Source organism: Aethina tumida, chromosome 4 (genome assembly GCF_024364675.1).
Source record: "Aethina tumida isolate Nest 87 chromosome 4, icAetTumi1.1, whole genome shotgun sequence".
Lineage (NCBI taxonomy): Eukaryota > Metazoa > Arthropoda > Insecta > Coleoptera > Nitidulidae > Aethina > Aethina tumida.
In genome coordinates, this window is record NC_065438.1 from 28,431,868 (window position 1) to 28,454,557 (window position 22,690).

Below are 22,690 nucleotides of genomic sequence, written 5' to 3' on the forward strand. Positions count from 1 at the left end.
GTATTAAATATTAAATTAATGTATTATAACCTTCAAACACTATGTAAAGCCAAACACCAATTGAATTGCATCACTTAATGAAAAATTATAATTAAATCATTCCTTTTTTCCATTTTTTTCCTTTTCACTATATTAATTATATTAATTACAACAAATTACAACACAATCACAACAAACAAAATATTAGTCGCTTTGTTATTGAATAATCCGTAAATAAATTTTCTGATAAAAACTAAATTCTAAATTTAGACAAACATTTGTTTTAAACAAAGACTATAAAGGTGTTTGTTTTTGTAACTGTTTAAAAACAGCTGATTGCTTGGCGACGTGACGTCTTCCCCACACTCCACCACCACTGGCGTTCACAGTTTTACCAACTTATATCATGCTGTGTGGCAACATTAATCAATAAAACCACACCTTAAATTCCTGTTTATTAATTATTCCCACATTCAATTCACGTATTATAATCAATTTTGTTTTATATATTTAATAAACATGTTATTCTTATCAATATAGTTACTAACTAGATGATTTTGATAAAAAACGACTAGATTAATCTGGAATATAGATTTTGGGTCCGAGAGTTTGAAGGAGTGAGTGGTGGGGGATACCGATACGATAGAAAAACGAACATCGACTCGTCACTGCAGCCATTTTGTGGGTAACGAACAGGACATTAATATTGTACACGATACAGCTGTGTTATTAAAGTGCGTAATTTTATCTCTGATAAGCAGTCGGATATAAAAACAAGTAAGTACTAATTATAATATATTATCGGTTTAACGTTTATTGTAAATTCATCGTAGTATGTTTTGATTTGAACATTTGGGAGTTTGGTTGCCAAGTAAACAAAATTTTTGATGATTTATAAATTTCCCACTAAACGTAAGTTCGAATTTACAATTGCATTTTACAATAATTTGTATAGTACATGAAGCACCTAACTAAATAAAACGTAGTTCGAGTCATACGTTGTGCGTCATTTGACCTCGCCTTTGTTCTAGAAGGAACTTTTTTTTTACTTTTTTACCTAAACATTTGTCGTTTTATTATTACAGAATGCAGATCTTTGTCAAGACATTAACTGGTAAAACCATCACTTTAGAAGTGGAACCCTCAGATACAATTGAGAATGTAAAGGCAAAAATTCAGGATAAAGAAGGTATTCCCCCAGATCAACAACGTCTGATCTTTGCTGGCAAACAACTAGAAGACGGACGCACCTTGTCTGATTATAACATCCAAAAGGAATCTACACTGCATTTGGTACTGAGACTTCGAGGAGGAATGCAGATCTTTGTAAAAACTTTGACTGGTAAAACAATTACATTGGAGGTTGAACCTTCTGACACCATTGAGAATGTCAAAGCCAAAATCCAGGATAAGGAAGGTATCCCCCCAGACCAACAACGTCTGATCTTTGCTGGCAAACAACTTGAAGATGGCAGGACCCTTTCAGACTACAATATCCAAAAGGAATCCACCCTTCACTTGGTTCTTCGATTGAGAGGAGGTATGCAAATATTTGTCAAAACTTTGACAGGAAAGACGATAACTTTGGAAGTTGAACCATCTGACACAATCGAAAATGTGAAGGCTAAAATTCAGGATAAAGAAGGTATTCCCCCAGATCAACAACGTTTAATCTTTGCTGGCAAACAACTAGAGGATGGCAGAACTCTCTCAGACTACAACATTCAAAAAGAATCCACTCTTCATCTGGTACTAAGATTGAGAGGAGGTATGCAGATTTTTGTTAAAACATTGACAGGAAAGACAATAACTTTGGAAGTTGAACCATCTGACACAATCGAAAATGTTAAGGCTAAAATACAGGATAAGGAAGGTATCCCTCCAGACCAACAACGTCTTATCTTTGCCGGCAAACAACTAGAAGATGGACGCACCTTATCTGATTATAATATTCAAAAGGAATCCACTCTTCACTTGGTACTTAGATTGAGAGGAGGTATGCAGATTTTCGTCAAAACATTAACAGGAAAAACGATAACTTTGGAAGTTGAACCTTCTGACACAATCGAAAATGTCAAGGCTAAAATTCAGGATAAAGAAGGAATTCCTCCAGATCAGCAACGTCTTATCTTTGCTGGTAAACAACTGGAAGATGGCAGGACCCTTTCAGACTACAATATCCAAAAGGAATCCACTCTTCACTTGGTACTGAGATTGAGAGGAGGTATGCAGATTTTCGTCAAAACATTGACAGGAAAAACAATAACTTTGGAAGTCGAACCATCTGACACAATCGAAAATGTCAAGGCTAAAATTCAGGATAAAGAAGGAATTCCTCCAGATCAACAACGTCTTATCTTTGCTGGCAAACAATTGGAAGATGGCAGGACCCTGTCAGACTACAACATCCAAAAGGAATCCACCCTTCACTTGGTTCTTCGACTGAGAGGAGGTATGCAAATTTTCGTCAAAACATTGACAGGAAAGACGATAACTTTGGAAGTTGAACCATCTGACACAATTGAGAATGTCAAGGCTAAAATTCAAGACAAAGAAGGTATTCCCCCAGACCAACAACGTCTTATCTTTGCTGGCAAACAATTGGAAGATGGCAGGACCCTGTCGGACTACAATATCCAAAAGGAATCCACCCTTCACTTGGTTCTTCGACTGAGAGGAGGTATGCAAATTTTCGTCAAAACATTGACAGGAAAGACGATAACTTTAGAAGTTGAACCATCTGACACAATCGAGAATGTCAAGGCTAAAATTCAAGACAAAGAAGGTATTCCCCCAGACCAACAACGTCTTATCTTTGCTGGCAAACAATTGGAAGATGGCAGGACCCTGTCAGACTACAATATCCAAAAGGAATCCACCCTTCACTTGGTTCTTCGACTGAGAGGGGGTATGCAAATTTTCGTCAAAACATTGACAGGAAAGACTATAACTTTGGAAGTTGAACCATCAGACACAATCGAGAATGTCAAGGCTAAAATTCAGGATAAAGAAGGTATTCCCCCAGACCAACAACGTCTTATCTTTGCTGGCAAACAATTGGAAGATGGCAGGACCCTGTCAGACTACAACATCCAAAAGGAATCCACCCTTCACTTGGTTCTTCGACTGAGAGGAGGTATGCAAATTTTCGTCAAAACATTGACAGGAAAGACGATAACTTTGGAAGTTGAACCATCTGACACAATCGAGAATGTTAAGGCTAAAATTCAAGACAAAGAAGGTATTCCCCCAGACCAACAACGTCTTATCTTTGCTGGCAAACAATTGGAAGATGGCAGGACCCTGTCCGACTACAACATCCAAAAGGAATCCACCCTTCACTTGGTTCTTCGACTGAGAGGAGGTATGCAAATTTTCGTCAAAACATTGACAGGAAAGACGATAACTTTGGAAGTTGAACCATCTGACACAATCGAGAATGTCAAGGCTAAAATTCAGGATAAAGAAGGTATTCCCCCAGACCAACAACGTCTTATCTTTGCTGGCAAACAATTGGAAGATGGCAGGACCCTGTCTGACTACAACATCCAAAAGGAATCCACCCTTCACTTGGTTCTTCGACTGAGAGGAGGTATGCAAATATTCGTCAAAACATTGACAGGAAAAACAATTACCTTGGAAGTTGAACCGTCTGACACAATCGAAAATGTAAAGGCAAAAATTCAAGATAAAGAAGGTATCCCCCCAGATCAACAACGTCTGATCTTCGCTGGCAAACAATTAGAAGACGGACGTACTCTGTCTGACTATAACATTCAAAAGGAATCAACTTTGCATCTTGTGCTTCGCCTAAGAGGTGGAATGCAAATTTTTGTGAAAACCCTCACAGGAAAGACGATCACTTTGGAAGTGGAACCCTCTGATACCATTGAAAACGTAAAAGCGAAAATCCAAGATAAAGAAGGTATTCCACCAGACCAACAACGTTTGATTTTTGCTGGCAAACAATTGGAAGATGGACGTACTCTTTCAGACTACAATATACAAAAAGAATCCACGTTGCATTTGGTTTTACGCTTACGTGGAGGATACTAATTTACAATTTCCTTTTAAGATTGTTATATTTCATAGAAATTTTGAGTAAATAAATACTTACTGCAACTAGAAAATTAATTTTTTTTATCCTTTACACATTTTAAAATTTATTAGTGATAGTAAATTTTCTTTATTTTTATTGTACAAGCGTACGAAATATAATGATGATGTTAAGTGAAGGATCTATTATATCCTTCACATATTTAAATAAGCATTTTAATTATAGTTACTGTTTATTTAAGCTTTATTAGACTTTCAAATTACAGTCTTCACTAAAATTTTCCATTTATATATTACATTAATGTAGTGTGGCACACTTTATTAAAACTAAACTATCAATAATATATATTATTGTTTTCTTCATATTTCAAATAAAAAACATTAAATATCCAATAAAATTAAATACAATTCTCTTTAATAATAAAAGTGACTGATACCAATGTTTTGAGTATGCGAGTAATATTCAAAATGAAAAAAAAATAATAGATAAAGCGCACTATTTTCAATCATTTTAATTAAATCTATTAACAAATTTTACTCAAAATGGTAAAACATAAGTCTATCATAAATTAAAATTTGTTTACAATTCGACTAGTAATTTATTTATTTGTCATATCTATATCAACAATTATATTACAAAAATAATAAATATCCTTAATTAAAATATACATAAAACAATTACCAGATAAAATTAAACTAAAGTTTAAATTAATAATACCTAATACTGACTTATTTAAGCCAACACATTAAATTGCATAGGTATTTAACAATTAATAAATGTAATATATCTAAAAATATTCATTTGACAATGATAAAATCAGTCTTCAATCTGTTCCAAAATATTTTTGTCCAAAATGATTTGGTGCTACTGGATGTACTTCTGATGTCAATATTTTCATCTGAAATTAAAGTAAATTAATTTTTGGAATAACAAGTTAATTAATTCTACTTTAGGATATGAGTCAAGAACAGTCTGTACAGCAGCTGGTGTGCAAAACAAATTGCTCAATATAATGCATTCTTCTTTTACTCCATGTTCCTTTAGCACATTCACAGCTTTACTGACAGTATTGCCAGTTGACATAATAGGATACATCAGTAACACCTATAAACAAATAAATTAACATCAGTAGGCAATATACATACATATATTTTAACATACATGTCTCTGAGATATATCTTCTGGGAATCGAGCATACACAACTCTTGCTTCATGAGTTTCTGCATCAGATTCCACAAGGATTTTGCCTATTCTTATACTTCTGCAACAGTCCCTCAATCCTTGCTCCATGGATTCACCAGATCTAACTATCGAAACTCCACAATTACCAGATTTGTATTTGAGACCATTGTAAGTGGCACCAGTGGGTGTAGTAACTTTGCAATCCGTAAAAGGCAGTTGATTCAGACTCTCTTCTATCACTAGGCGAATAAGGCGATCGGCGTAAAATTTAAAATCACTCCGAGTTGTGTTTCTGAATAAATGTAACAACAAACATTACATTATGTTTATTTTTCAATAGGTTACTTACTTGTCCCTGAGGATGGATTGCAATTCTTTTATTTGGTCATGAGCATGTAAAACTTTCAGACTGTCATATTCCTTACAATAAATGTTCATGTGCTCCACTTCCACACTGCCCATTTTAAACCTAAAAGTGAGGTTACAGTAGTACAACGCGTGCTGGTTGAAAATAAACAACTAAAGGCGAAAATCGTAAGTTATTTTTTTGTTACAGTATTTAAATAACTAACTAAACTGTACCTGTTAATTGTAAGTTAAATGACTTAAACTTCTCACTTTCTGACAAAGCAATGAAAAGCTAGGTTAGTGGCTGCTTCGGATCGGAACGATTTCCGCAGTCCTAAAAATTGTTTTTTGGCGACGATCCAGAGGTGCTCAAACGTTTTTATTAGTATGAGCAGGTTTCTTGGCATGTCATGATTAAATAAGGACACGTTTCTACAATATTCGTTTTTATTTATTTACCACAACTTATGCGTACAAGTTTCAAGTTCCTTATATAAACAGTTTAAAAAAATAAATATAAGTATATATACATATTTCATTTGGGTGCTTATTATTTTACTATTCTACATGGGATTAATAATTATCTATTTTAAAAATTAATAATATTTAATTGGTTCTTAAACTGTTTGATTGAAACTATAATTAAATTTTCGCATCGAAAAAGTAATTTTTTATAATATATCACATATATTATGGTATATTAAAATACTAATTTTAATTTCTTGATAAAATTTACACATATCGAATTAAAGGGCTCAATTAATAATTTATTTAAATCACTGTTTTAATTGTAATATTATTATATTGAAATAATTAAAAATGAAATAAAACAAGATTTTATCTTTTAAATATGCTCAAAAACGGAAATGTCGTTGCTGATTATGAATTTATTTATTATGCATCAATTCAGTCAAAATTTAAATTTCTTAGTTCATGTTCAAATGTTCTAAATGTTCGTTAAATATTTAGATTAACAATGTCTATTACTCTATCATACTTCAATATTTTAGAAATGACTTTTAAATTTATATAAAAAATGACTGAAATATAGTTATATGCTTGACTTTAGTAATCTCACAAACAATAAAATAATTTAAATAAATCATTAGTCATGAAAATACATAACTTATTAATATATCGAATATACAGTACAATTTAAAAAGAACTTGAAAATAACCATTTAACGGTGGCTCATAAAACACTTACAATAAATGACTAAAACTTTAGAAAAATTGTTATATGTTATTGATATTTTAATTTACTATAACATACATACTACATTGAAATATTTTAAAACCTAACAAAACCTTTTGGCATTTAAACATGAACATTCTTCTATTCTATTTTGTTTGTTGTGATCAACAAAATCATGGAATAAAGTGTAAAAATATCCTAGAATATCATGAGTTCTTCCGAATCAGTTTAGTACTTGTTAAACCGAATACTATATTTATAAAGAGGAATAAATCTAGAGATTGTGAAATAGACAATTAGCTCAATTTTATGAGAGAAGAAACTATAAAAGGTGATAAATATGATGTAATTCAATGCAGAATTCAATTTTATTTTTGTTAAAAGAATTATTATTAGTTGTGCAAAAATAAATCTGAAAGGTTATAACGTCACTTTCATTAGAAAGCCAAAATTAGATTAGATTAGATTAGAATTTATATTCATATAAAATTGAATTTTGTTATATTATACTATATATTAATTACTATTAATTAAATTAGTTCTTTAATAATTTTAGATGGGAAGAACTGAGAGGAAAAGAAAGCGAAAACATTACATTGAGAAATTGGACTCTGATCCCGCAATAATAGCTCTAAAAAAATGGTTGAAATCCAATAATTGGATGAATGACACAAAATTAACATTAAAAAACTTTCCAAATACAGGACGTGGTGTAGCGTCATTAAATAACTTTAAGAATAACGATATTATTATTTGCGTACCATTTCATTTAATGATAACTTTAAATACTGTTTTAAATTCTAATATTTTGAAACATATTTTATTTTCACAAACTGAAATAAATTTATGCCAAATTAAGATGCAAGATTTGCTTTCATTATTTTTAATTACACATAAAAATGATTCGGTATGGAAAAGTTACATTAACTCTTTACCTGATGAGCCACCACCTCTTCCCTGGCTTTGTGATGAAGAAGATTTAAAAATGGTTCCCAACGACATACAAAATATATTAAAAAAATATATAGAAATATGTGATGAAAGTTATCAACGACTAAAGCAAATCCTAAAAAACGATATTGAGATAGAATTTAAAGAATTTAGATGGGCTTACTGTATGGTCAATTCTAGGGCAGTTTTCGTAAATCCACAAATAATACTATCGTTAACTAAGTACAAGTCAAATATATTACTAGATGATCCATCAATGGCATTATGTCCGTATTTGGATATGTTTAATCACGATTTTGAAGCAGGCACAGAAGCTGAACTTGTTGAAGTCAATGGGAAGTACTTTTATTCTTTGAAAACACTATTTGATTACAAGAAGAACGAACAAGTTTTCATATCTTATGGACCACATGATAACCTGAAGTTACTTATGGAATATGGATTTTTTATTCCTGGCAATAAGTTTGACGTCGTCAAATTCTCTTTTTCTGAAGTGACAGAAGTGCTTCAATTGGTACTCGATGGAAGACAGTATAAGTTTGTAAAGGAGCACGGACTAACTGAAGAACTTTACATTGGTTATTCTGGAATATCATTCAACTTGAAAGGATTGATATTTGTAGGACAAAATTGTCAACTTAAAAATTACAATTGTATTATTTATAGTGACAGTTATCCAGATGATTTTAGCACATCTCTCAGAAGGTTTAGAAATGTATTGTTGGAATTCAAATTGTCAATGTTTGAAAGAGATATGTTAAATTTTAATTGTATGTTAATTAAAAATGTGTACATAAAGAATTTAGAAGATTATTTAAGATATAGAATAAGTTTTATAAAAGAATTAATAAAAAAATAATATTTTAGTGTGTGTGCTTTATTTCTAAAGTTAAAAACAGTGTCATAAATCTTAATATATACGTAAAAACGAAGCTACAGGCCGAGGTATAATTATGCAAATGAAAAAAGACACTTTAAACTGAATTTCATGTCATTAACTCTTTAGAAGATTAAAAAATTTAAATGCATTAAGAAAAACATGAAATAGTAATATTCGTGATTATTGTTTGTCTGTCTACAGACTTAATTCTTAGTAGACCGTATGTCCATATTATAAACATTAAATATTAAGATTAAGGCACTTCTTTAAGTACACAAACCTTATTAAATTACAATGTGTTAAATTGAACTTCCCACAGGATACAGTTAGTGATTATTGCACATTTGTTTACAACTTATCAGATGAAACCATTTTGCAATATTAGACCGCCAAATTTATGACATAAATTAAATTAATAAATTAAGTAGATTAATACATTGATGCCTAATTACTAACTGTACTCTGCATACTCATCGATACAATTTTGGTAGTGCTCCGGAATTAATCCTACACAATCCATCCCACTCATAACATGTTTTGACAATAAAACTTAATTGATATCGTAAATATCTTTGTTATTTGTGTATATTTACCTTTACACACTGCAACCAATTTAAGATTTAATAAAGTACATACTTAATATTGTTACATTAGGTTAGAAGAATTGTTTTGCAAGAAAAAATATATACGTAGTTGAAAAATTTATTAATTTATTTACTAATTTCCACACTCTTTTAAGGCCCTTTAGGTATTCTTTATAAATATGTATTAACAAATTTCTATTTTTTGGGAATTTCTTTTATAAATGGGGCAATCAATTTTCCTATTATATACAAACAGGTATTTTAAGCATATGTTACCACTAAAACGATTTATTTGTAGATGTGTAAATCACAATAAATCAACAAGGCATCTTTGGTTCTTAGAATTCAAACTCATTAGCATCTGTCAATGTGTGTTTACAAAGACCGTCGCAGAAAATTTATTTAAATAATTATATGTGTGTTACAGTTATTCGCGACTACTGAATAACATAGCAATTGTGTAAGTATACTTATATATGTATATTGTTTCTCAAAATAGGCTTATGAATATTAAGTGTTCTAAATATTGTGGCATATGCAAAAAGAATAAAATTAAACAAGGTAATTGTTGATGAGTACTGTAATTATTGATATAAAGGTATGTATAACAGTATATAAAATAAATGCTTAGCTCATTTTGTTTCACTCTTTAGTTATATCTTGTACAACGCCAAAACATTTTTTAAAACGATTCAACAAGTGTCTCAACAAAGACACCGAAAAATGCTTTAAATTTTCATCTAAACCTGTATTTCAGGGAGAATATGTAAACCATTGGAATTAATTAAGAGCACCTACAACATTGTGGATTCAAGAATCAGTCAGCAGCGGCACCATATAAATAATGTCAGAAAACTATGCACCGATTTCGACATTCGAAGTTCAATGGTATCGTTCCGATCGGGAAGTAAGGACTTGATGTGACCTTTAATTAAGGTGGGGATTTTCATGGACCTTCGTTGATAAATGCATTCCAAAATTTCAACGTAGCTGGTTTCGGAGAACAACCATTAATCCCTTGACATGGTAATTCTTACTTTATACGTAAACGACGTTTTAGTTTAGTAATCAATAATTTTCCATTTAACTGAATTGCTTTTTCGCAATTTATCTATCTTAAATAAAAATAGTGATTAAAGCCAAATTAAAGTCATATATTTTTTTTAAGTTTTACCTGTTCAAAATGTGTGGCAGGTTTATGAATTGTTTTTATGTCCTTGTATTTTAAATATTTTATGGAGTCATCTGTTTGGTCATTAAAATTTTCGTTTATCTACAGGTATATCTCGAAAATATTTTTTGTTTTTATTTGTCTAATATTTCCGACAATCTTGCGCATATTAAATAATAAATATTTTAATTACTGTGTAATTATCCCAGAATAAATATTTTATTTACAAAAAATATAACTACTCTTTCTTAATATTAAGATTTGAAATTAATATATACGCACTAGTTACTCTTGTTATTATAAAAATTAAATCTTTTTCACGTGTACGTCTACACTAATATTATGGAAAGGTAACTTTGATTGTATGTAGGGGATAATCTCTGGAACTAATGAACCTGTTTTAAAAATTCTTTCACTAGTGGAAACCTACATCGTTGAGTAACGTAGTATATATTGTATATTATATTTTTTTATTTTAATAAAAGTAAGTCTCCAGATATAATTTTCAATACTTACTTGTAAATTAAGAAAGATGAAAATGCACTGCTAACTCTTATGTTGGCTGGTGTTGACAAAATTTTAATTTGGAATGTAAAAATAATGTACTACAAAAATGTAATCATTACCATAATATCCATATATCGGATTCTTCCTCTCATTTGAGTAAAATGATTTGACTATCGTATCATATCAGCGCTTTATTGGAATAATTTCAATTGACGGTAATGGAATTTTTTACTCACCATTTAACCTTTAAGCTTTATTTATGTATCAAACTTCTTAATTAGATTATTTTTATTACAGACAAATTACATTAATTATAATCCATGATAATAAATAACTCGAATCATAGTCAATTATTTTTTTTTATTTTGTGCTAAAATAAATTATAATTGATATTACCTTCATGATAAAACAATTAAAATTAAAATATTGAGCAAAAATATCTAAAATATTTTAATGATTTCACGGGGAATAACCCAAATGCATCATAATGGTTTTAATTTCAGCATCTTGAGACATTCAAGATCAACTTGCCGTCTGCAGACTCCTTGGATCCGGGTCATAGGGAATACACCGAGACCATACGAGTTCTGTCACAATATACCTGGAACTTGAGTGGTGCTGCTCATATGTAAAACAAACTGTACCAAATAATTTGTTGTAAGAAATATTCAGAATCAGAACAGTTTAATTTTAATAATTAAAAAAAATATTTTAATTTTTTGTATGTTATATATAACATTATATTAAAGTTCTAAAATTGAAACATAATAATAAATATTACATGTAAAAATTATTCATAATTATCACACATTATTGCCAGTGGACTTCTCGTTTTGCTTCTCCACCTAAGCCTCGACAGTCACGAAGATCCGGGTCATAGGCAAACACAGTTTGAAGGATGTCTTTACGATAAGTGCCCATCGTGTTTTATATTTGGTAATGGATGCATATTATGAGTGGGGTTGCTTCGACGAAGAGGTGTCGTATAAATCCACTGAAGAGATCCGTAAGGAGCCCAGTCCTCAGGTAAAACTGTCGAGGTTTCGTGTCGATGATCAGGACAGTGTCCGCTGCAGCAACTACTTTATTTAACAGTCAGTGACATCGGAACGTTAAAGAGCCGCAATGACATATCCAGTAAGTTTTTTTTCTTTTATAAATTGTTTTTTAAATTTAATTTAATTGGTTTTCATCGACGCCATTTCTACTATTTTAGACCCTAAATTACAAAAAAACTAAGAATTTATTATATATTTATAATTATATCATATACATAATTGGCATAGCATAGCATAGTTTTTCCATAACCTATTTAAATATAAATAAATTATAGTAAATAGTAATGCAAATAAGCATACTTTTATAGTATTTCTTCAGCCATTTGGCATCCAATTTAACATATATTATGTAAATCGATTTTATTTAAATAAGAACTAGGAAATAAGACAAAAAAAACTGTTTTTAGAATATTAATGATAATAAAAATATTTTATGTTTATTTTATTCTAAATTTCAAAACAATAAATCTTCGGCACGGTATTAATGTTATTTCTTAGCAATTATTATTAAATATAAAATTTTATTGAAAATTAATAATAAAATAAACGAATAAATCCAGTTTAAATTTAAAAATTTGATAATAATTTTAATTTGTAATAATCAATAAAATGCTTGAATTTATTTAAATTACAGATTTATATAAGAAATAATTGTTAAAAACTATTAAGATTTAAAAAATAATAAATTTAAATTTAAAATATAAAATATTTGAATGTTATGAATTATTTCACTGTGACAAACTGTATGATTTGGTTCGTTGGTTTGGTTAATTATTCAAATTCATGAATTTATTTGAATAAAAAATTCATATAAGAAATAATTTAAAGTAATAAATAAAAAACGTTATGATTATTAAGATTATTTAAAATGTTTTGTGATAAACAAAATTAATCTAAATAATCATAATCTAGATTTATATATCAAATATTTATGTTTAAGAATCAATTTCACATCAAAAAATATCGTACAATAATAATCACACAAATAAATATATACAATGTATTTTTTTAATTGTATTTTTCCTTAAGAAGAAAAATTAAATTAATTATTGTATATAATTTAATTGATAGTAACTATACGATTTGATTCATAATAATTAACAAAATTGTATGTATATCTTTAAATTGAATATTCATATAAGAAATAAAAAATGTTTTGACTATTAAGACTAATTAAAATGTTCTGTAATTACAAATAAATCAAAATATATTCTTGAATTGTTGTGCTATTAATATAAATAATAATAATTTAAATTATTATTGATTGAATTAAAAATAATTAATTAATCCAGTAAATATACACAGATTGTATGTACATTTTTTAATTGCATTTCATTTTTAAAGGAAATATCTTATTTTGTAATACAACACTAATATGAAAATATATTTTTAAATTAATCGTTGTACACAAAAGTAACGTTTTCCAGAATTTATTTAATTTAAATTTGACAAACTATACTATATTTTGAGTCGTAATAATAAAATTGTTGAATTTATTTGAATTGAAGAATCATATAAAAATATTTGTAAAAAAACGTTATGACTATTAGAATCAATTAAAATATTTTGTAATAAGCAAAATTTATATGTTTATATAAATAATTTCGCTCGAAAAGTCACAAATAAACACAGATTTGTATGTATATATTTTAATTGCATTTCGTTGTTAAAGGAAAAACCCTACTTTGTAATATAACACTAATGTGAATATTTGTTTTTATATTAATCATTGTCAACTTATGTTTTATCTTAAACTATGTAAATGTTTAAAATTTACTCTCAAGTGTTTTAAAGGCTATTTAAATTGAAGTGGTTTGTAAACAACATAACTTAAAAAATATATTTAAGGTGCTATACATGTTTTTTATTCTCTAAAGAATATGTTAGACATGTGAACGCCTATAAAAAAGATAAAAAAATTCCAATTAAATCAATGCATCCATTAATCCAACGCAACTTGTCTGTGGACTCGGGGGACAGGAAACCACATCACAATTATCTAATATTGCGTCTCGATGATCTTTCTTGATTCACACCACGATCAACGCACCGAACTAAAACAATAGCATTAACACATTGTTTATTTTCACCCGCCCACTTATGGATGTTCTTCAAATTGTTCATTCAACTTAAATCATCTAATGAACCCCATCAAATCAATGGCTCCGATAATTGACGACCTTGATATCCCGAAAAGATAGAACGCCTAATTTAAAATTTAAATGTGTGTAAGTGTACGACTCAAATGCATTTATGGACTTAATGAATACCTTTATTTTAATAATTAATATTTTGATTGATCGTTTAAGCCTTAATTTAATGGCATTAGACTGTTGTTCACTTTACACTTTAAAACACGTAATATTATCTTAGATTATATATTACTGATAGCAATTTGGTTTTCAATCAATGTACATCTACAATTTCTCTTATACTAGTTACTACTGGTAGCTAGTTATCCAATAATACTAATATTAATAACTAATATCAATATTATAACTTGTTAATTTTAGAGATGTAATAATCGTGACCACGAAATCACATTAACTGAGATGTAAAGCTTATATTGTGTCTCACTAATATACAGTTAATTAGAATATTATCTGACTTATTTTGAATAATAAGTTGGCAAAGCTCCTAACGAAATAGATTAGTCGATCAGCATTCACATAATCCACACTGTTATATTTAAATTGTAAAACTGAACAACGAAACATTCTTAATATAATTGACCCCTGAAATATTATTGTGTCAGAGTAACGGTCTTCTGTCCAATGAATAATATATGTCGGATGAAGATTTATTTATTGGCGAACAATAAATACTTGGTATCCAACAACTTAACAATTTAAACTACTTAACTTATCTTTTACATTCTTGTCTTGAGTTTGTACTTTTTTGGAATATTAATATCATTGCAAACAATTTTGCGTGGATGGGTGGGTTAAATATGTTTTTACCCGCATTAAAAGCCATTAATGGCATCAATAATAACTTCACAATAACACTTTGATAATATCAATTAGTCAAACTAAATGATGTAGATGTAGATGTAGAATTTAAATCATAATGTCATATAAAACTGTAGCACTACCTTGGAGAAACAACCATATAAAAGACAGACAGATTTATTTTGAGGATTAAAAACTTGATTTAATAGCCGCATTAAGTTTTCGCGAGTAATTGCAAAAACTGGCGATAACAACAAGAAAGGTTGACGATCGCCATTGACATTGACGAAAAGCATGGACATTGTATACTTACACTTCATTTCACCGCAAATTTAGTGAAAGTGGGCGAAAACTGTGGGCGCAATTTGGATTGAATGGTGTAGCGGATTTTTGAAGTTAAACGTTGAACTGTAAATATTGGGTGTTTGTTAATTAAAAGTTACTTCCCTGACTATGATTCATAGTCTATAAAATGATTGATATATGAACGAAATGTCTACAAAAGTTGAAGTCGGAACAAAAAGTTACTTCTTTTGCTTCCGAACAAGAATGTTAGATGGAAGCTAATTAAAATTGTTTTAATATTGGAATAAAAACATTATATTGCTCTTAACCATGTTGTTTAATGTTGCGAATCTAATTTTAAATTATACCTCGATAAAACTGTTTGATTATGAAATTCTTCAGCTAATAAGCTATTAACTAGAAAAACTTAAACGGGTACCTGATTTATTAAGTTAAGATTCATGATCACTTCAATTACTATCAGGTTAAACCAACCTTGCGTAAAGGAAATTTTACCCTTTTACATTCATGGCCGCTTTATAATTAAGCAACAAAAAACTAAAGTAAAAAACTTTGATAAGGCTAGTTTTTTTATACAAAATTTGTTTTACTTGTAAAACTGAATGTAAACTGTTGGTGAAACGCAAAGCTCATCTTGGCTACAATTACGTCAATAGCGTGCAATAAATTACATTTATAATTTCAGTCAACAAACTTTACAGTATCTATTTTAGCCGCCATCGACAAGGCTACATTCACACGATTCCAGACTCCCAAGGTCAAGTTTAAGGCATGCAATTATAAAGAAAATTAAGTAAAAACAAGATTTTGATAAAAAAATACCTTAATTAAAGAAATACCACTTGTACTGTAAAATAATCTGAAGCAGAATACTAATACATTTTGATTTAATGAGGAAGTGCAATACCGGTTCAATTGTTTAATTGGCGTCAATGTTCGCAAGTATGTTTAAATTATAACAAGGTTCGTTTTAATTACAAAATATGAAAAACACTTTCATTTATATTTTAATATAAGTAACTTATTATCATTATTTATTTTTACAGATTCTCTTGGTTTCCTTATTGGTGGGAGTCTCCTCAGTATATGCCAATCCTCATCTGTACAATCCCTATTACAATTTTTTCAGATACAGTGAACCGTATTACAACCTTATAGGAAATTATGCAAATCAAATACCAAACTACACCCCATATATACCCTTCTACAGTAATCTTTTTGACCAGAGACTTCCCCATCAGTTCTCCAACGTACTGCCGACAATTAATATCCTTGCTGAAGCACCTTACTCAATAGCCAACAAGTTTACGGTGGTTCCTATGTTGGTGGTCTCGCAAGAAAACATGCAAATGGTCTCCAACGCAGAAATAATGAGCGTCTCCAAGACTAAACCAGTAATGACCATCAGAAATGAAAACAACGAACTGAAACAGTGCACACCAGCAGTCAAGATTGTACTTGACGTCCCAATTATCGTCTACAGTTTAAAAACCAGTGTTGTCTTTCCGTCCGAAATTAAAATTGTGCATAATGGTTACAACATCCCGATCAAGATCGGAGCGGTCATTGCACCTGTTAAACAGGACACCTTTGTATCCATAGACACACCCATTAAAGTCAGTGAGGTCTACGGTATTCCCACTGGACCAGTACAATTAGATTATGTCAACAATAAAGATGCCATTTTCGTTCCCGAAACAGAGGCAGTTGTGGTGGAGACTTCCGAGTTGGAAGAGCAACCACCTAAAAATATTACTATCATTGAATTTCCGGATAGAGTTGCAGAACCTGTAATTGCAGTGGACGAAGAAGATGAAGAATTAGGTAATAATAAACAATATTAAAAGAAATATGTTATTGTAATAACTTATATATATTTTTAGTGAACAGAAACCCACCTCAAGTTTTGGCTCCAGCAGGAATTGTACAATCTACCCAACCCCATACTGTCGTTGAACCTTTCATCAACTCGAAAGAGTCGTCAGTTTTAGTAGACTTAAGGGAAGAATCGAAGAAACGAAGAATATTTAAGAATTAATATGTACCACTTTAATTTAATTAAATAAGTTTAATAATGGACTGAGTTTTATTTTGAAAAAATAATTTATATATTTGCGCTGATATTGCGCAAATGTATAAATTTTATTAATGGAATTACTTAAACATGAATTTTAGAATTCATTTTCTATTTTAACTAAGTAATGCATTTTCACATGATATTGAGATGAAACTAATAATAGAAATAATCATTATTATCAATTTGTTCTAATAACTAAGACGATCTTCCATGTTGTGTACAAGTTTAATTCCAATGTTCCAATAAGAGAAAAACAATTTTGAAGCACAAATATCATCCACAGGTACTAGTTATGGGTTAGTCACCATCAAACCTAAACTCGGAGTACTTCAAAAATATGTGCTATATTCTATAAAAAATTTTGTAATATGGATTCTAATTGGAATATAATAATTCATTTTCAATCGCATATAACTGTGGTAAAGTAATTTCAAGGTATCAAGATTGATAAAATCACGACAATTTCTACAAATGAATTTTTATATACTGATCTAGGTTATATCTTCCGTTATATATCTATTAAAAACAATTGATTTCATTCTAGAGCCACAGTAACTTCTACAGTTTGACCCATTTAAATTATTTTTTAAATATCAATCAAACAGATCACAATTTGCTGTTGTAAGTCCTCACAATCAGGAACAGAATATTAAAATCATGAGCACTAGATAAATAAAAATTATTACAATTACTATGATTTACAATTGCTCATACAATGGTAAATCATTAATGAATATGAGTAAATGGATCCCTGTGGAACCTCAGAGTATATACAGTAATTGAAAATTGGAATTGTTAAATCCAAGGGAAATTAATTGGTTGAGAATTATAGGGTCAGTCCCGTCAAACGTTTTTGGGAAATCTGTATAAATAACGCTGTATTGGCATATATGTAGTAAATATTGTTAAGTTACTTAATTTAATAATAATAAACCAATGCTGGTTAGAAGTGAGATAACATTTCGCCTTATGTTACAGTGATGTATGGACTACTATTTAAAATATTTTTGAAACATCGGTCTATTTTAGTCTGGTAATTTTTCAAGTTATCTGATTTCTTTTTTATTTTAATATAAGACGAATTTGAGCTATCTTCCATTCTATAGGGAAGTACTAGACTTTAAAATAGAAATAAAAATGATCATATATAACAAAATAGCCTTTCAGTAAAAAACACGGTACTGCATTATTTGTCAAGATATTGTTAATAGGCTTTTAAGAGCTTTAATAATATTGTTATAAGTAAACACTAAATTTGGTATATTAACTGTAAAAACAATACGAAATAATCTACAAATCAATCTGCAATATCCTGAGGAGACAAAGTGCAGGAAAACTTATACTGGTTTTTGAGTATAGACCTCTATAATATTATGTTGACATTATTTAGTTTATGCAGTATATTACTTATACCACGAAAATATTTAATATATAATAATAATAGTACTATAATTAATCAAATTTTAAAAGTATAAATAAATATTTATTAAAAATATAAAAACGTTTTTTCAATAGTTCATCTATGTACAAATAAATACAAGTTAGTTTGACTACGTAGTGTTGGACGATCGCGTAGAACCGTCTTCACTAATTTCGTCATCTCCATTTGGTGAATCTGGTAAGACATTCAAGTCAGGATGCATGTCGATCATATGCCTAGATTTCAGATGCCTTTCCAAATCCCTTCTTCGAACCAAGATTTTGCCACACAAGTCACATCTGTAAGAGAGTAATTATTGATTGAGAATATGTATTAAACATCTTATTTGTAATTTAAATATTAATATCCGACAAGAGACACTTACTTGTAGGGGGTGTTTCCTTCTGCATGTAATCTGACGTGTTTGTTTAAATTACTTGGATCTCCAAAGGGTCTACCGCAAAATTTGCATTTTAAAGGTTTGTATCCAGTATGAGTTCGTATATGTATTTTTAATCCGTATTTTCTAGAATAACATTTTCCACAATATAAACAAACATGACCATCGTCTGTTTTTCCTAAACTACTAACTAGAGTTTCAATATGCGCGTCGTCTTCATAACTGGGAACTCCACTGCACTTGTCGAAATCAGGAAGTTGCTTTTGCAGCAATTCATGATGTTTAAAACTCAAGGGCCATACAGTGGGAATTTCTTTTGTAGGTGAAGATTCTTCTTTCTTAAATGGTTTAAACGCCGAAGGTTCTGAATAAGGCCTGTACAATTCCTTTGGACTGTCGCATTTTTTATTACCGGAAGTCGTTAGATCAATTGCGCTTTTTTGTCGACTCAATGGTTGCGTGGGCGAAAGTTTAAAATCGAAACATTTTTGTACGAATACATTATGTAAACTATTTTCTCTTAACATAGTTGAGAGTTTGTGCCATACAATTCCAATATCGTGTTTTCCGCAACCCAATGTCATATGAAGTTTAAGAGGATTTGGTGATTCGTATAACGATAAACATCTATTACAAACGTACCTATTTTGACCTAAAACAAACACGAACATAAATTTTGGATTTATTTATTAATTAATTTAAAACACACATAGAAATAAATAGGAGGTTGACTAGTTTGTCCGGGTAAACATAACATAGACAAACAAAAAGTACGCAGCCGGTAGGATTCGAACCTACGCTCCCAGAGGGAATCTGATTTCGAGTCAGACGCCTTAACCACTCGGCCACGACTGCTTGTCCTTTAACTTTCCTCAATACACAACAGGTTTCAAGTAAACTCCTTAAATGATCATAAGTCACACATACACACCTTGTATGTTTGCAGGTGTTAGGAAAACGATTTGTAACATCGCCAATATATCTTCGGAGAACCACAACGACAACTCCTGACCAATTTCGATCGTTCGAACGGCTTGTAATATCAATTTTGGAGTTGGCAAATTTTTATTTAACGTACTACAAGCTCTTTGTGCTGGGTATAGTCTTAATTCTACATTATATGAATGACAGTCATCAGATAATCTAATAGCTCTGACCCAATGAGAATTTTTGGACCAAACGCTTCTTGAGTTAGGCTCCACTTCTATCATTCCAATTGAATTGAGACCCACTGTTAACTGAAAAAAAAAACATTTTAATAATTAAAAATATCTCCGTGGTCCTCATTTTATCGCACATATACTTGATTTAAAATAAATATTTTTAGAAAGGAAATCAATTTTTTAGTATATTTAATATGAAAAAATATAATTCCACAAATATATATATATTTTGATCATATTTAAATAATTACTGTTAGGTTAGATGTGATCTGTCAGAAATCTAATTTAATAGAATATAATAATAAACTACCTATAAGTGGATGTATCTCTGTTGAAAAAAAAACAAACAAAAAGTCGATTGTTCGTTGTTTACTTACAAGTGGCAGATCAGGTTTTCCTAGGAGAAACGCAGGATCAATTGGAGCGCTCATGGCACCTTGAATAATATTGGTGGCAGCCATGACTTTGCCGAGGACCGGTAATTTTGAGGGAACTGTCACATAATTGCTGATGATACCGGAAGTTGAGGGCGAAATGGTATTTCGAGAACTACACGACACAATCGGAAACATGCCGACTCCTAACAATTGATAGTAGGCGCAACCCAAACACTCTCAAAACGTCTACGTCAGTGGATTTGATTTGATATTTATGTATATCATTAACAAAGCGGTAACCTGGACGACTGGTAGATGATGTGACGGTTTGGTTGTCGAAATTAAACTAAGAAAAGTTTGGTGGTTTTTCAACCACTATCACCACCCACCTCCCACCGCCACGGATGCATCAAGTGCATGCCACCCCGTGTATGCAGCATCAATCCTGGACCGTGGCCAATCGCCAGCAGGACCGACTTGCACATTTTGTTCCCCCTACAAACCTGCCTGGTGCGTACATAATATTATCGTTTATGGGGGGTAAACTAACGTTTGTCTATTTTTAATCATTTTTGTAGAATTGTTGGAAGAATATTACTAGTGATAATGATTACAATAATACAGACTTTATATTTTTGGGTATGTAAAAATAAAATGTATATATAAATAACTCCTATTAATTTCATCAAGTTTTTCAAAGTGTTGAATGCCAAAACCAAGTTACGAGCAATTTACAGGTATTAAAAGTTGTTGATTAAAAAGAGATCGGCTTAACAATGATCTAAAAGGAAATGTATATTTTTAAAAAATCAGAATAATATCTTATTGATTAAATGTAGTTAAATTAAAATTATAATGAGAAAATAGTAATAACGACCAACAAAAGGTAATATTTTTCCAATTTTTTATATATTTATATAAAATAATATGTATATTATACAAATATACAATACAATATATAGATTAAACGGTAATTCAGATTGAGATTAATATTTTATTAGAAAGGTAAATAATTATGCTTCTAATGGTATCTAATTTGTTTTGATCGGAAGCTGTTATAAGTTCAAATTTTCAATCATCTAGCTCTTTTATATATATATTTTTCAACAACAAATAATTCCGATATTCTAAATTTTACATTTTTAACCGATAAATTAAAAATATTTTAAACTCAAAGTTAATAAATAAATTTGTTGTTCTAAATCTCTATGTATTGTCCGTTTATGTAAACTATGTAAATGACAAATGGGCAATAGAAATTGAAAAACATATTTCAGATTTTAACAAAAATTCAATTTCAGGGATTATTTTCTATGGACAAATAATTACATTGGGTAACGAAAATTAATTTAATGAAATCTTTAAGAGTAGTTAGTTCACTTAAAAAGTTTCTTTCAATGATTTGTTATTCATATAACATATTAAATCCGCAATATTCAATTTTGAATTTTAGGATGAAATAGGACAAAAAAAAAATAATTTTTTTAGTACATGAAGGCGAATCACATATATTTATACGGGAAGATCCAACCGATTCAAATATGTAAAACTTATTAAGATTTTGCATTTTTTCATCATAACATTTTCACGTTTTATCTTTTCTTGATCTGTCAAACTGGAAATGTTCAGAAGAGAATAAATTACGAAAAAAATTAATGATAAAGATGCCTGATAATCATACAAAATTTTATAAAATTTGTACTCAAATCAGGTTTATTCTTCCAAATGAATTGAATTTGATACTATTAAAACTAAAATTTAATCGTCTTTCTAATTATAATTAACTGAGTGAATCACCCAAATGATAAAATAGTTTACAGAGCACCCAAATTACCTTAAAACAAATAAATTTTAACTTTATTAGTTATAAAATCAAGATTAATGTTAATCAAATATAACTCAACCTCAAAAGAATATATTACTAGTTCGGCCCTGTCCAATGTATGCAAGTGGCCCATCTATCCTATTGCAAAATAAACCTTACAAATAATTCGCTCCGCCCAAATGTTAATGTGGCTTTAATGCATGCTACATACACTTGTTGTATTAGGCAGGGATGACGGGTCGGTGGTGGGGTTCGAAATT

General features: G+C 29.8%; 5 protein-coding genes, 1 long non-coding RNA gene and 1 other non-coding gene across 15 annotated transcripts; 4 read left to right on the plus strand and 3 right to left on the minus strand.

The window, feature by feature from the left end:
• Positions 1–598: 598 nt before the first annotated feature.
• Positions 599–4,109, plus strand: LOC109596552 (polyubiquitin-C). Of its 9 annotated transcripts, none has more exons than XM_049966876.1 (3): positions 599–756; positions 1,065–1,624; positions 2,537–4,109. In XM_049966876.1, the coding sequence occupies exons 2-3, from the start codon at positions 1,066–1,068 to the stop codon at positions 4,033–4,035; spliced, it is 2,058 nt and encodes a 685-aa protein (XP_049822833.1). In that variant the 5' UTR covers positions 599–756; position 1,065; the 3' UTR covers positions 4,036–4,109. The 9 variants fall into 9 exon arrangements, with proteins under 9 accessions (XP_049822833.1, XP_049822839.1, XP_049822832.1 ...); XM_049966882.1 differs by having other exon boundaries at positions 2,765–4,109; XM_049966875.1 differs by having other exon boundaries at positions 600–756; positions 1,065–1,519; positions 2,432–4,109.
• A 512-nt stretch (positions 4,110–4,621) lies between these two features.
• On the minus strand, positions 4,622–5,934 carry LOC109596575 (uracil phosphoribosyltransferase homolog). The gene is made up of 5 exons (XM_020012144.2): positions 5,801–5,934; positions 5,568–5,687; positions 5,198–5,510; positions 4,985–5,140; positions 4,622–4,934 (listed from the first exon to the last, which is right to left on the minus strand). Exons 2-5 carry the CDS (start codon positions 5,678–5,680, stop codon positions 4,860–4,862), a joined length of 657 nt encoding a protein of 218 aa, XP_019867703.1. The 5' UTR covers positions 5,681–5,687; positions 5,801–5,934; the 3' UTR covers positions 4,622–4,859.
• On the plus strand, positions 5,658–8,577 carry LOC109596151 (SET domain-containing protein 4). Its single transcript, XM_020011647.2, has 2 exons — positions 5,658–5,752; positions 7,317–8,577. Exon 2 carries the CDS (start codon positions 7,317–7,319, stop codon positions 8,568–8,570), a length of 1,254 nt encoding a protein of 417 aa, XP_019867206.2. The 5' UTR covers positions 5,658–5,752; the 3' UTR covers positions 8,571–8,577.
• A 3,136-nt stretch (positions 8,578–11,713) lies between these two features.
• LOC109596564 (uncharacterized) lies at positions 11,714–17,244 on the plus strand. The gene is made up of 3 exons (XM_020012132.2): positions 11,714–11,990; positions 16,215–16,992; positions 17,052–17,244. Exons 1-3 carry the CDS (start codon positions 11,979–11,981, stop codon positions 17,204–17,206), a joined length of 945 nt encoding a protein of 314 aa, XP_019867691.1. The 5' UTR covers positions 11,714–11,978; the 3' UTR covers positions 17,207–17,244.
• Positions 17,245–18,706: 1,462 nt separating this feature from the next.
• LOC109596592 (zinc finger protein 761) lies at positions 18,707–20,814 on the minus strand. The gene is made up of 4 exons (XM_020012159.2): positions 20,606–20,814; positions 19,997–20,303; positions 19,051–19,717; positions 18,707–18,964 (listed from the first exon to the last, which is right to left on the minus strand). Exons 1-4 carry the CDS (start codon positions 20,798–20,800, stop codon positions 18,796–18,798), a joined length of 1,338 nt encoding a protein of 445 aa, XP_019867718.2. The 5' UTR covers positions 20,801–20,814; the 3' UTR covers positions 18,707–18,795.
• Trnas-cga (transfer RNA serine (anticodon CGA)) lies at positions 19,839–19,920 on the minus strand. The gene has a single exon. It is a non-coding gene; the product is annotated as a tRNA-Ser (tRNA).
• A 96-nt stretch (positions 20,815–20,910) lies between the features above and the next one.
• On the plus strand, positions 20,911–21,589 carry LOC126265300 (uncharacterized). The gene is made up of 3 exons (XR_007547825.1): positions 20,911–21,115; positions 21,184–21,244; positions 21,306–21,589. It is a non-coding gene; the product is annotated as an uncharacterized LOC126265300 (long non-coding RNA).
• Positions 21,590–22,690: the final 1,101 nt, after the last annotated feature.